We start from the raw sequence: 14,505 nt of genomic DNA, 5'->3' as shown, positions 1-14,505 counted from the left end.
TGGTAGCTCTCCTGTGAAGGGCAGGACTGATGGTAGAAATGTTACAGAACTGGATTCTCTAATAGCAATGGAATGATAAGGACCCAAAATAATAGAGGCCAGCCATTAGAAGCCAGTGGGGGCAATTACCATAATAAACAGCAAAATTAGAATGAAATCCAGGAGCGCTTACTGGATTGGGCATCTCCAAAGGTAAGATAATGGGTAAGAGTCCCGCATCAAATTCCAATGTGTGTTGAAGAGGGTGGGGGGTTCTCCACACCCACCAGCAAGTCTCCAAACACCAACTAGGTGTTACAATTTTTTTTTTGGGGGGGGGGTGTTACAATTCAACTCAATTCTGAACTATCTACCTAGAGATAGCATCAGATTCCACAGGTGAAGGGCTCAGCCCCATTAAGCTGCTCTCCATGTCTGCCAATCACAATGGTAATTTTTCCAGTCTCCACATTATAATTAGACTGGACATACCTGGCAGTTAGCACAACTTCCACATTGCTTTCTTGACCCGTGTGACAGGAGCTACTGTAATGAGGAAGACCAAGTGCAAACTTGTAAAGCTAGCCTACTACCCATCCACCATAAGTAAACATTTCATCCTGGGGGGAATGTCAGAGGATAATAGTGGACTATCATAAATTTAAACAACTAGTGGTTCTCATTGCAGCAGCTTCAGGTAGGTGGTAGGCCAGCAATGTCAAAAGGAAGATCAGAAACAGTACTGGATTGGACAGCAGTCTATACGTACAGTCTTCCCAGTGGCAGGTTAACTCCTCTATTCTCTGTCATAATATAATACAAAGAGACCTGGGCTGTTTGGACGTTTCACAGAATATCATATAGGTCCACTGTATCTATGGATCATGAGCCTGTGACCAGACCTTCCATGTCTTGTATCACTGATGCCCTGACATTTCTCCCTCAGCTCACATCTATGGCCATATAGCAGAGGAGTGTGTGTGTTCCTTATGACCAAATGACAGAATAGGAATAAGATCAAGTTTGGCTCACAGAGGGATTGGCTTGGTATATGGGTGCAAGTAAAAAATGCATGGCAGTGCCAATCAGGAGTGGCCTTGAAAATAGCTATGAAAGGAAAGCCTCCCAGTGTGCAGAGCTTCCGAAGGTGTGCCTGGTCACATAGTCTGTGTGGAAAGAGAAGTAACCCAGGTTAGAATACATAGTTTTATGGATAGTGGTAAATGTATGGGTCAGTTGGTTAGGGGTATGAAATGGGTAGATGGATTGGGGACTATGAAATCTGGGATAAAGACATGGGAATGGACCAATGAGAGAAGATACAAAGTGTGAAAATTTTTATCAAATGATAATACCCGTCCTGGTTGGTGTGGCTCAGTGGATAGAGCATTGGCCTGCAGAGTGAAAGGTCCTGGGCTCCATTTCTGGTCAGGGCACATGATTGGGTTGCGGGCTCGACCCCCCAGTGTGGGGCATGCAGGAGGCAGCCAATTGATGATTCTCTCTCATCATTGATCTGTCTCTCTCTTTTTCTCTCTGAAATAAGTAAAAACATCTTTTTTAAAAAATGATAATACCCATCAAAAAGCATCCATCACTGAAGAGGCACTAAACAACCAGGTGTACACAATGACTTGGGCAATGTCAGCCAGCCTTTGTCATGGACCACCCTAATGCTAGCCCAATGAACGCACGGAGGAGCAGCCATAATGGCAGGAAGGAGGCTATACATGAGCTCCCACTAACCAAGGCTGATCCAGCTACTGATGTTGCCAAATGTCCCAAATGCTAGCAATAACATTCATTTCTGAACCACTGAGGTGACATTATCCTTCAAGAAGACCTTGGTGGCAAGTTGCCTATGAGGCTCCTCCCATCCTGGAGGGACCAGGCATGTATTCTAGGTATGGATTTTGCCGTTCCTACCCATAGGGCCTTCAGTAGCATCAATATTGAAGGGCTTACAGAATGTTTGATCCGCCAATATAATTTCATATAGAACATTGCATCAGCAAAGGACCCTCTTCTTTACAGTAAGGAGACCATGGGATTCACTTGTTGTCTCACACATCATATCATAGATGCCACCAGCATGATAGAAGGACCTGCTGAAGCCAGAGCTGAGACACCAGCTTGGATATGATACACTGAGATTGGGATATCAACTTCCAGGATGCAGTATCATGCTAAATCAATAACTCGTACATGGTGCTGTGTCTTTAATATGTGGAACACATGGTTCCAGGAACCAAGGAGAGGAGTAGGATAAAACACATTTAACATCAAACTTACTTGGGGAATTGGTGTTTCCTATGCCTGTAACTCTGTGTTTTGCAGATTTAGATGTCATGGTTCCCCCAGGGGAGCCTTTCCACCAGAGACACAGTAAGAATCCTACTGATATGTGGGCTGTAGCTATCATCATTCAGGCACTTTAGCCATTTGTGACATTTGTTTTTAAAAATATATTTTTTTGCCCTAGCCAGTTTGGCTCAGTGGATAGAGCCTTGGCCTGTGAACTACAGGTTCTCAGATTTGATTCCGGTCAAGGGCATATGCCCGGGTTGTGGGCTCAATCCCAAGTTGGGGGTGGGTGGGTGCGTGCAGAAGGCAGCCGATCAATGATCTCTTTCATCACTAATGTTTCTATCTCTCTCTCCCTCTCCCTTCCTCTCTGAAACCAATAAAAAACATATTTATGAGAGGAAGGGAGAGGGAAATGCAAACATCAATGATGAGAGAGTATGCCTCCCGCAGGCCCCCCTACTGAGGATCAACGCTCAATCACTGAGCCACAGCAGCCTGGCAGCAAGGTACATTTTGATAGAGGCATGGGTTAAACAAATGTACGCATTTGTCAAAACTGATCAAACTGAACACTTAAGGTTTGTACATTTGTAACGTAAATTATATCTTTACTTACGTAAATTATTCCTCAATAAAAAGGAAAACAGTGAGATAAGGCATGAAGTATGGGTACATTAAAAAAGAACTGTATATTGTGAAAGGAAGATTTGTCATTTACAATGGTAACTAAAAAAGGAAACAAGAACATTTGCCATGATTACAGCAGCACTGGCTGAAGCTGGTAAGCAGGATGTATTCCATCTGGTCTGGGAGGTTAAGAGAAAAAAGTGTTTTTCTACTTGTTCATATACTTTAAATTCAATTTTCATTTTTTTGAGGGAGCATATTTGTATTTGATTATTTTTTCTTAACTTTGGCTGTCAACTCTGGTAGGGAAGACAGCAAATAGCTGCTCCTTGACACTGTCACAATTATTAATCTGACATTTTAGTCTTCATGAATTTGGATGGATGGCTGATTTTCTCCTAACTATCTCTTGATAAATAGATTGATTTCCTCAAATTATATTCTCACCTAATACTTTTAACCTGAACCTGGTACTTTTGTGTGTGTGAAAGTAAACACTTGTTAGTCACATTTTCCACCACCTCTTATTTTGCAAAGGGCAAACGTAGAGATGCCACAGTCCTTGGCTGGCAAGACGATGTACGTCTCACAATCTAGCTTTAACTTCTGGCTTACATAGGTAAGTAGACAGGTAGAGAACTCACTCAGCAGTTCTCTGGCTCCTTGCATCTATTACAATAGCACAGTTATTGGGTTTTGATCAGTAGGATAAATACTTAGTACAAATTGGCCTGTGGCGTAATCTTCTTTGCCAGCTCTTATTTATACTTGGCTTCCCCAGTATGTCTTTGCTGCTGCTACTTTTATTTATTCTCATTGATGTGGTGAAATTTAAGCCCCCAGACTTAGAGTGGGTAGGAACTAGAACAGCTGTCAAGGTAATAGGCAAATCTTCTAAGTAAAAATAAATCATCTTCCTTTTTCATTGATAATGTCTTATTTCATGAAGATTTGCATTGTTTTTACTTTTTTTTCCTCACAGTTTAAATGACAACATTACCAGTGTAATTACAGTTATGAATAATATGCTAGTGCCTAATACAACTTTTAAATAGTTTTTAGAAATCACTGTACCCTATCCAGATTCTATCTGGCTTATTAAATCTGTGCTTTGACTATAGTCTTATTCAGTGACTTTCAACTGGTGTGCCTCAAGATTTTTTAAAACATGCAATACCTGACTATTTAGACAGGGGCACTGACCTCTTTTCCCTTAGATTGTAAAATAAAAAAATGACAGCAGCTAACACAACGTAATAGCCATCTGGTGTGCATGCCCTGTCTTGAACCATAAATCTCTCTCTCTCTCTATAAAATCCTAAGTGACCAGTTGACCATTCAACTGGTCAACCATTTGACCAGTTGCTATGACGTGCACTGACCACCAGAGGGCAGATGCTCAATACAGGAGCTGCCCCCTGGTGGTCAGTGCGCTCCCACAGCAGGAGTGCCGCTCAGCTGACTGATGGGTGCCCGACACAGGGCTCATGGCTGGCGAGCGGCTGGGCGAGCCTCTCCACCTCTGCGTCAGCAGCAGCAGCAGGCGCAGCGGGGCTGAGATGAGCAGGAGTGGCGCGGTGCCTTCGGGCTCCTCCCTGGCAGCCTGCTGCTTCACGCACTACTACATCCCTCCGGGGGATGCCGGATTGCTGGTTTTGGCCTGGCAGTCCAACATCCCCTGAGTGGTCCCGGATTGTGAGAGTGCGCAAGCCAGTGCACTGGGACTCTAGTAGTTCATACAATAGAATTGCATCTTATTGGTCACGTCACATGATGAGGTTACACCTAATTGATTAATTCTTGGTACCAGAAATCCTCATATATGATTTTTAAAAAAAGTCCTTTGGAGCAAAAAGGGTAGGTAATTACTATTACTATTTTTTATGTGAATCGATAAAAATTATACCTATTTTTTTCAGATTGGCAAAAATACATTTTTTGGTGTGCCACAGAATTTTAGTTTGTGTGTGCCATGAAGTGAAAAAGGTTGAAAATCGGTGGTCTTATTTACTAATGTCAAGTGGGCAGTCTCATAGAGTTAAAAACTGTACTGGGAGTCAGGACATCGGCGTTCTACGCTAATCAGTTGTATGATCTTAATCCTAATAAAACAAAAAAGTTAGATCTCCAATTAGGTCTACAGCTCTAATTAAAAACAAAATAAAATACTTATTGTGGATTTACTGAATTTTAGGTGTTACGGTTGGTAAGAGGTGTCGGTAGCTTGTAACTCCTTCCCTAAGTCTGGTAGGAAAGACAGCCTATATTCAAAGGGAATAAAAAATGCTCTGTTGGAATGAGGATGGAAGATAACAGTTCTTCTCATGGTTGTGAAGAGATACTCAGGCAACACCCGAATGTGTTGCTTTAAAATTCTGACCCAACAATCCTCCTGAATCTGGAGGTAAGTAAGAGAGCAACATCTATGGACCTCCTCGTACTCAACCGTTCTCTAATTGCTCCTCATTCGGTGTTATTAACTGTCCTTGTTATCAGTAAGCTTCAGTTACACTGTCTTTCCATTCCTGGAAAGAGCCAGGCCTTTTCCTAGTTCAGGACTTTTACATTAGCCGTTCAGGAAGAACTGGACTTCTTCCTTCAGTTCTTCTAATAGGTGACTCATCCTTTCAGATTTGTTTAAATGTCACTTTCCTACCACCTACCTAAAAATAGCTCTTTCAACCCATCATGTCCCCAGGTCTATTTCTTTTTAGTGCTTTCCCCTAACTGAATACATTTATTTAATTACCTGTCTCTTGACCATTTCCTAGACTAAAATTTAAGTTCCTTGGGGGCAAGAACATTATTATTATTTTTATCATCATCACCACTAAATGGCTCTATCTGCACAGCCTACAACACCCGACATTTAATGTGCACTCAATAAATGTATGTTTAATGAATGAATATGTCAGGATCCCTGAATGCAAATATCTGGCTCCAGCAAATACCCTCAGTTACTTGACAGAGACTGCAAACACAATCTAAGAAGGGGAAAACACGAAACATTCTTTCTCCTTTGATTTATCCTTGTTTCTTTTACAGTCTTAGATAAAAGGGCTCTGTGCTTGTTTCATTTCACATTTTATCTATTTATTATACACCAGAGGCCCAGTGCATGAAATTTGTGCAGGGGTAGGGTCCCTAGGCCTGGCCAGCAATCAGGGCTGATCTGTGGTGCAACCAGTGAGGTGATCTAGGAGCCCCCGCTAGCACCCATCTTGACTGGCCTGGCACTGCCTGCTCGCTTGCCCCACTCCCTGCCGCCACCAGTCTCCTCCATCTGCAGGGCAACCAGCGGGGTGATGGGCAAGGGGAGGGGGTGCTGGCAACCATCTTGGCTGGCCTGGGGCCTGTGTGGGCAGCTCCTGCATTGAGCGTCTGCCCCCTGGTGGTCAGTGTGCATCATAGTGACCAGTCATTCCACTGATTGTTCTGCCGTTTGGTTGATTTGCATATTAGGCTTTTATTATATAGGATATAACACTTTTTAAAAAATAGTAATCAATCTAATGGGTGTGAGGTGGTATCTTGTGGGTTTTATTTGCATTTCTCTGATGATTAGTGATGTTGAAAATCTTTTCAGGTGTTTGTTGGACATTTGTGTTTCATCTTTGGAGAAATGCCGGTTCAAGTTCTTTGTCTTGTCAGATTATTTGATGTTTTGTTATTGAATTGTAGGAGTTTTTTTTATATATTCTGGATACCTTATCAGGTGTATGATTTACAAATATTTTCTCCCATTCCATAGGTTACCTTTTCATTCTGTTTATCCTTTGATGCACACATTATGGGATGTAGGTCCATTTGTCTATCTTTGGTTTTGTTGCCTGTATTTTTAGTTTCATATTCAAGAGATCACTACCAAGTCCAAAGTGGTGAAGATTTTCCTCATGTTTTCTTCTAGGTGGTTTATAGTTATAGGGCTTATGTTTAGGTCTTTACTCTCTTCTGGAGTACTTTTGTATATGGTGTAAGAGAAGGGTCCAAATTCATTCTTTTGCTTGGGGATATCCAGTTTTCCCAGCACTATTTGTTTTTAAATATGTTTTTATTGATTTGAGAGAAAGGAAGGGAGAGATAGATAGAAACATCAATAAGAGACATCGATGGGCTGCCTCCTGCACGACCCCTACTGGGGACTGAGCCTGCGACCCAGGCATTTGCCCTCACTGGTGATTGAACTGATGAACTCTTGGTTCATGGGTCCATGCTGAACCCCTGAGCCATACCCGCTTGGTCCCAACACTATTTGTTGAGGAGACCGTCCTTTCTCATTGAGTCACCATGGCACCTTTATCGAAGATCATTTGATCATATTTGTGAGGGCTTTTTATTTAGTAGACTTTATTTTTTACAGCAGTTTTAAGTTCACAGCAAAATTAAGCAAAAAGTGCAGTTCCCATATACCCCTTGCTCCCTCCACATGCTAACATGCTTTTTAAAAGCTTCCTCATGTGAACTTACATTGCTGACTTTAAATCTTTCTTCTTTACAACTATGCTCATTTAAAGCTATGGACCTCCCTCTAATACTACTTCAACTGCATCCCGTAAATTATGTTGTACTTTCATTTAGTTGAAACTATTTTTAAACCTATGTCTTCTTGACACAGGGGTTTAGAATTACGTTGCTGAGTTTCCAAGTACTTGCGGATTTTCTGGCTATGTCTTTTTTTTTTTTTTTTTATTAAATCTTTATTGTTCAGATTATTACATTTGTTCCTCTTTTTTCCCCCCATAACTCCCCTCCTCCCAGTTCCCGCCCCACCCTCCGCCCTCACTCCCCTGGCTATGTCTTTTCGTTATTTCTAGTTTAATTCTATCGTGGCTAGTGGCCATACTCTAATTTCAAGCCTCTTAAACTTGAGACTTGCTTTATGGCCCTGCTTCACAAACTTGATTTTGTTTTGTTATGATGGATTCCTGCGGTGCATGCAGACTCTTCCTGCTTTGGAAACGTATAGAGTGCACTGCGGTGGTTAAAGGCGAAGTTTTGAAATACTACAACAGGACTCCATCGTCTGCAGCACCATCATCGGTTTTTTGTTTTTTTTTTAAAATATATTTTATTGATTTTTTACAGAGAGGAAGGGAGAGAGATAGTTAGAAACATCGATGAGAGAGAAACATCGATCAGCTGCCTCCTGCACATCTTCTACTGGGGATGTGCCCGCAACTCAGGTACATGCCCTTGGCTGGAATCGAACCCGGGACCCCTCAGTCCGCAAGCCGACGCTCTATCCACTGAGCCAAACCGGCAAGGACTTTTAAAGTACATATATCCTTTTAGTGATTCCAGGGAGGAGGAAGAGCGAAAGACAGAAACATCAATGATGAGAGCCTTTGAATGGCTGACTCCTGCAAGCCCCCACCAGGGGCACCGGGACCGAACCTGGGACCCTAGGGTCCGCAGGGCTGCGCTCTAGCCGCTGAGCAGCCAGCGGGGCGGCACCGTCGGGCTTCCCGGGACGCCTTCCCATCCACGGGATGGCCGGGCGGCACCGCTGGCGAGAGCCCCCTACAGTTCACGGTCCGTGTACGTCAGGAAGCAACCTATATGGTACTCTTTTTTCCACTGGTCGTCTCTTCAGAGGCAACAAACTTAACAAGTTCGCAAAACCAAGAAGTTTTCAGAGGGAGAGCGAGCTGGGTAGAGAGCTGGAGAAAGTTGGAAGAATGCCTCATCTCTGGATTAGCGAGCACGGCTCTTGCGAGGCCCGAGGAAGCAGGACCTCGAGTAACAGCTTCCCTTCCCCTCGGGGGCCGTGACCCCCCGGCGGACAGCGCCTCCCGAACAAACCCTCCCCCCCTCCCTCCTTCCCCAGCTACTAAAATGGGGAGGAGGAACCGGCTGGGGCACAGACGCCGGTCAGCAACCGACCGTCACGTGACCGAAAGGAGCGCGAGGGGGAACCCGGGGAGCCTCCGGCCGCCCAGGCCCCGCCCAGTTTACGACAACTCAGGCCCCGCCCCCTCCGCCGTAGGGTGGAGCGCGACGCCCCGCCCCCAAGCGGCCTTTCTCGCACCACACACGCCGGCCGGTAGGGCGGGGCGAGAGACCAGTAGGAAGTCGGTGCAGAGGGAGGGGAGGAAGGAAGGGGTCACGTGCAGTCGGCGGCCCGGGGTCACGTGACGGAGTGCGGGTCTGGGAGTTCTCCCGAGGGAAGAAGAGTGGAGCGCTGGGGACGCGGCGGGTGGCGCTGACAATGGTGAGTGCGCGGCGCTCCGCGCGCTTGCCTCCAGCCCTCTCTCGGGAGTGCGCGGTGGGACGGCCAACCGCGGGCCCGGCGTCGCGGGAGGAGCCTCGGGGAACGGCAGGCTAGCGGGGCGGGAAGCCGGGTTAGGCCCCGTCGGGCCACGGCGGGGTCTGGGAAGGGCGGGCGACGCGGTCTCTTCCCACCCTCGGCGTGGCCCTAGCACCTGCGGGCGGCGGCGCGCTCTCCCGGCCATGTCTGAGCCTCAGCCCTCGCTCCTCGGTCGGCTGTGGGGGCCCTGGCTGCGTCCTCGGACCCAGCCTCTGCGGGGACTCGCCGCCGCCTCCCCTTCCAAGGTAGCCAGTCCCTCCGCTCTTTCCTGGCAGCTTCGGTCTCTTTCACGTGGGGGGACCCTTGAGTCCCCCGGTTCTGGACTCGGGGGAGGACGTGGTCCACCCTCCCCAGAGGGTCACTGGCTCGATGACTCTGACTCCGTGGTCTTCTGGAAGCTGTGTCTGGTGACATGTCGCGATTCCTTGCCCCTCGTTCTGGTTGCTGCTGACACTTGTAGAATGAGCGAGGAAGGGAGAAGGGCGTGGGAAGGGGGCGTCCCTGACGCGGAGGACGTCGGAGCGCTGGTTGAGCGCCGGCTTTCGTTTCCTTCCTGGAGCCGTTCCTGGACGCTTAGCGCTGGGATGCTGAACCGGCCCCGGGAGCAGAGGAAGCCCGAGGACTCCGGACACGGGGGGAAGCAGCGTTAGCGTGGGCACGGTGGCGGCTAACTCCGTGTGTGGCCGCCGTCTCCGGACTTGACCTCGTTTGGCTCATTGGATGGTCGTATTTATTCGTTTCACGCCGCAAGCATATTGTTGAGCGCCTACTGTGTGTTCTCCTAATACTGCCTGCTTTCCCAAAGCTCAGCGGTTCTCCACACTGCATGACACTTTGGCAAAAGACCAACCTCGGCTTATTTTTATTTTTTAAATGGTTAGGGCTCTTTTTAAAAATATACTTCTTTATTGATTTCAGAGAGGAAGAGAGAAGCAGAGAGAGAGAGAGAGAGAGAGAGAGAGATCAATGATGAGAGAGAATCATTGATTGGCTGCCTCCTGCACTCTCCACACTGGGAATCGGGCATGTGCCCTTGGTCGGAATTGAACCTGGCACCTTTCAGTCCGCAGGCTGACGCTCTATCCACTGAGCCAAGCCGGCCAGGGCTCGGTTTATTTTTAAAAGTTACTTCGAATAAATACAAGTGAAGACGGACGTGTTCATTCTTAAGCCTGGAACCTTTTCCCCTTTCATTCAACAGACAATTAGGTGAGCCCAGGAGCCGTGAGCAAGGCTGAGCCAGCCCGTGCCCTCGTGAGGCTTACGGTCCAGAGGGGAACACACGTTTGTGTAATGACTTGTTTAACGCGGAATCACAGTTGTGATAAATTCTATGGAGGAGGTGTTGGGGGACCTTGTCTCGTCAGGTGTTAGGGGAGTCTTCTTTAATTGAACATTATTTGCAAAGAAAACTTTAAAGGCACTCCTACTTTTTGCTTACATTTAAAAATAGTGGTTACTTCTAATAAGCTTTTGAGTTATGTTCATGAGCAGTTTATTTTTATTTTCAAGTTAGTCATCAAACTAAATTCTAAGGTTATTTATAACCGTGAAATGGGCACATATGTATGAAAATTTACTGTTTCATTGCTGTGTATGGGCTAAATGAATAAATTTTGAGAGCCTCCTTTCCACTCACCTTGAGTTGCATTTCTTTACATCCACTGGACCTAGTGAAATTTCTTCAGTGAGAGCTAGAAAGTTTGGTTTTTAATGTAGCTACATGTAATTTTGCTAGATGGTAATAATATTGGATTTACAAATTATATGAACAATCTTAAAAGTCAGTGATATGAGGTTTAGGCCTAAAAACAAAAAAAACAATTTCCATAATGCTTTAATTTTCATATATTGCAGTCTAGTTATTTAAAGGCTATCTATGAGTTTTCACTTGTATATTAAGTGCCTAATATTTCTCCTGAAGTTCTCATATTCTAAATGTTTACTTGAAGATAACTTTTCCAGAAGACTTGAGTAGTCTTTCACTTTAAAGATCTCAAAACTGCCTTCTTTAATTTCAGCAGAAGTCTGTATTAATGTATCCTAACCTTTTTTTTTTTTTTTTTTTTACAATTGTTATTCCCTTTTCTTCTTCAAGTTTTCACCATTCTGACAATTCTGTAGTTTGTTTCCTTTTTATATATTGGGAGAAGTATTTTTTAATTTGATTTTGCGTGAATAAAATATTTATTTTTTTAGATATTTTAAATCTTCACCTGAGGATATGTTTTTATTGATTTTAGAGAGAGAGAGAGAGAGAGAGAGGGAGAGAGAGAGAGATGACGGGAGAGAGAAAGAGAAAGAGAAACATCAATAGGTTGTCCCTGTACTCACCCTGACCGGGGATCGAACACAGAACCTTTTGGTGACCCTCCAACCAACCAAGGCTGAAATATTTTAATATTGTGACTTTTTGTTTGAAATAACAGAAGATGCACACCTTGAAATAAAAACTTCAAAAGCAAAACTTTGGGTAGAGAATCCTTTCTTTCAACTCCTTTTAGAAAAAAAGACAATTTTTTTCTCAGATATTTTTTCTCTCTGTTGTCTACTTGTTAAATGTAAGACATCCACAATTTTCTGGAGGCTTTTAGTAAGACTAATTAATTTTTGATATATCCTAGTGTAAAAAAACTGGATGTTAACCCAGTGCTAAATTCTCATGGCATCATTAATTAAACGTTGTTAAAAGTGTTGTAGTTTTATTTTTCCTCCTGTTGTTATTTTGCAAATGCAATACTGGGTTTTTAAAATATCTTCTGATCTCTCCCAATCTTAGTTTTTTGATTGTGTTGAAAATTAAGTCTACTTTTTAATTTTTAATTATGAAATACTTAATGCATACAGGAAATAAGGGATGACATAGTTTATACATATTTTTAATTTAATGTTATGTCCTGCTTCTATTTTATAACTCAAATGAGGCCATTGTCTTCTACCCTTTCATAATTGCTACACACACACACACACACACACACACACACACCCTTGGCTCAGTGCTTTACACATTGTTGATAATTAGTAAATATCAGTCATCTGAGCTGTTGTACACTCTCATATCTGTAGCGCTTTGGAGAAAATACACTATTTTGAGCAAGTTTTGAAACTTCGGGTACAAAAGCTAACTAGGAGCCCTAGCTGGTTTGGCTCAGTAGATAGAGCGTCGGCCTGTGGACTGAAGGGTCCCAGGTTTGATTCCGGCCAAGGGCACATGCCTGGGTTTCTGGCTCGATACCCAGTAGGGGGCGTGCAGGAGGCAGCTGATCAATGGTTCTCTCTCATCATTGATGTTTCTATTTCTATCTCTCTCTCCCTCTCTGAAATCAATAAAAGAAATATATATATAAAAGCTAACTAGGAGCCCTGGCCGGTGTGGCTCAGTTGGTTGGGTGTCGTCACCTCAGTTCCCTGTCAGGGCACATGCCTGGGTTTCAGGCTGGATCCCCAGTAGGGGGCCTGCGGGAAGCAGCCGATCCATGTTTATCTCTCACACCCATGTTTCTCTTCCTCTCCCTTCTCTCTCTTAAAATCAATAAAACATATATTTTCTTTAAAAGAAAGCAGATAAGAATCTCAACTCACATTAGCTAACAATATGGCATTGGGGGATACAGCATGAAGAAAGTAGATAAAAACCCCCTCTCACATGAGCTAACAACACAGTAAGAAAAAGTACAGAATAATCAAAAGTAGGTGTTGTGAGACCTAATTTGGAGAATCCAATTTTGATTAGGAAGTTAGGGAAAGTCTCTTTATGGACATGAGTCAAACAGACTCAAAAGATGAATTAGGTGAAGGATACTTGGTCTAGATCAAGAAGGAGAGTGGCACATTTGATGAACTTGGATTGTTTGAGGCATGTGTGGCTGGAGAGATGGATAGAGCCAAATAATATATAGGCCATGTTAGGAAATAGTGTGTGTGTTTAAAATAACATTTTAGTCCAGCTAGTGTGTCTCAGTGGTTGAGCATGGACCTATGAACCAGGAGGTGTCATGGTTCGATTCCCTGGTCAGGGCACATGCCCAGATTCCGGGCTCGATCCCCCGTAGGGGGGGCGTGCAGGAGGCAGTCAATGAATGATTCTCATCATTGATGTTTCTACCTCTCCTTCTCCCTTCCTATCAAATTAATAAAAATATATTTTAAAAAATAACATTTCACTGAAGTAAACATTAGCTATATAAAAGTGCACAAATATGTGTATAGCTCAGCCGTGGGCAAACTACAGCCCGCGGGCCGGATCCGGCCCGTTTGAAATGAATGAATACTAAAAAAAAAAAAAGACCGTACCCTTTTATGTAATGATGTTTACTTTGAATTTATATTAGTTCACACAAACACTCCATCCATGCTTTTGTTCCGGCCCTCCGGTCCAGTTTAAGAACCCATTGTGGCCCTCGAGTCAAAAAGTTTGCCCACCCCTGGTATAGCTGGATGAATTTTCACAAAGTGAACATACCTGTGTATAAAGCACTTAGCTAAAAACAAACAACACGACTAGCAGCACCCAGAAGTTCTCTTTATGCTTTCTCCAACCAGTTCCTGACTTGTAGAACTATAATGTATGTTGCATGTTTTTTACTTAATAAATGGAATCATACAGTGTGTATTCTTTTTGTGTCTGGCATCTTTCACTTGACGTTACATGTGTGAGATTCATGCTTGTTTGCGGCTGTATCTCATTCCATTGCTCATTGTATGAATATAGACTAAAATTTATCCATTCTCTTGATGTATATTTGGATTGTTAACTATTTGGCGCTATTGTGAACAGTGATGGTTGTGAACATTCTTACACAGTCTCCTGGTTCATGTGTTTAAGGGTGTCTGTTTGGGTAGATACCCAGGGGTGTAATTGGTGGGTCATGGGATATGTTTAGCTTTACCACACAATGCCATCTATTTTTTAAATAGGTGTTCCCATTTATACTGTCACCAGCACACTAACGGGTTTTAAACAGAATGATGATAAGATTTATGTTTTTAAGAGATCATTCTGGTTGTTAGGGCAGAGTTAAAAGGGATATAAGACAACAGGGTAGGAGATTGTTCTCTGTAAATTTTTTAAAAGAACAGAAAACTGGCTTTTGTAAATGATAAAAATAATCCACAACTAAATCTGATATTGGAGTTACTAATGGATTTTGTATTACTGGTATGCTTTGACAGTCAAAAGCAATTGATCCTTGTCTCTTACAGTCTGTCATATTCAGGATTTACAGAACAAGGCTTATATATTTTCTTTGGAAAAATTCACAGAAATTTAATTTCTCTCTTCCATT

General features: G+C 43.6%; 1 protein-coding gene across 1 annotated transcript in view; it reads left to right on the top strand.

The window, feature by feature from the left end:
• The first annotated feature begins 8,903 nt into the window (after nucleotides 1-8,903).
• Nucleotides 8,904-14,505, top strand: part of VPS26A (VPS26 retromer complex component A) — a 33,938-nt gene continuing 28,336 nt past the window's right edge. Inside the window, exon 1 of the mRNA XM_081105008.1 lies at nucleotides 8,904-9,124. Coding sequence (XP_080961134.1) covers nucleotides 9,122-9,124 — 3 coding nt within the window. The 5' untranslated portion in view covers nucleotides 8,904-9,121. The remainder of the gene's footprint in view (nucleotides 9,125-14,505) is intronic.

This window comes from Myotis nattereri (assembly GCF_964212035.1).
Source record: "Myotis nattereri genome assembly, chromosome: 13".
Classification (NCBI taxonomy): domain Eukaryota; kingdom Metazoa; phylum Chordata; class Mammalia; order Chiroptera; family Vespertilionidae; genus Myotis; species Myotis nattereri.
The sequence above is the reverse complement of the archived record's forward strand: the minus strand, read 5'-3'. Positions and strand labels throughout refer to the sequence as shown.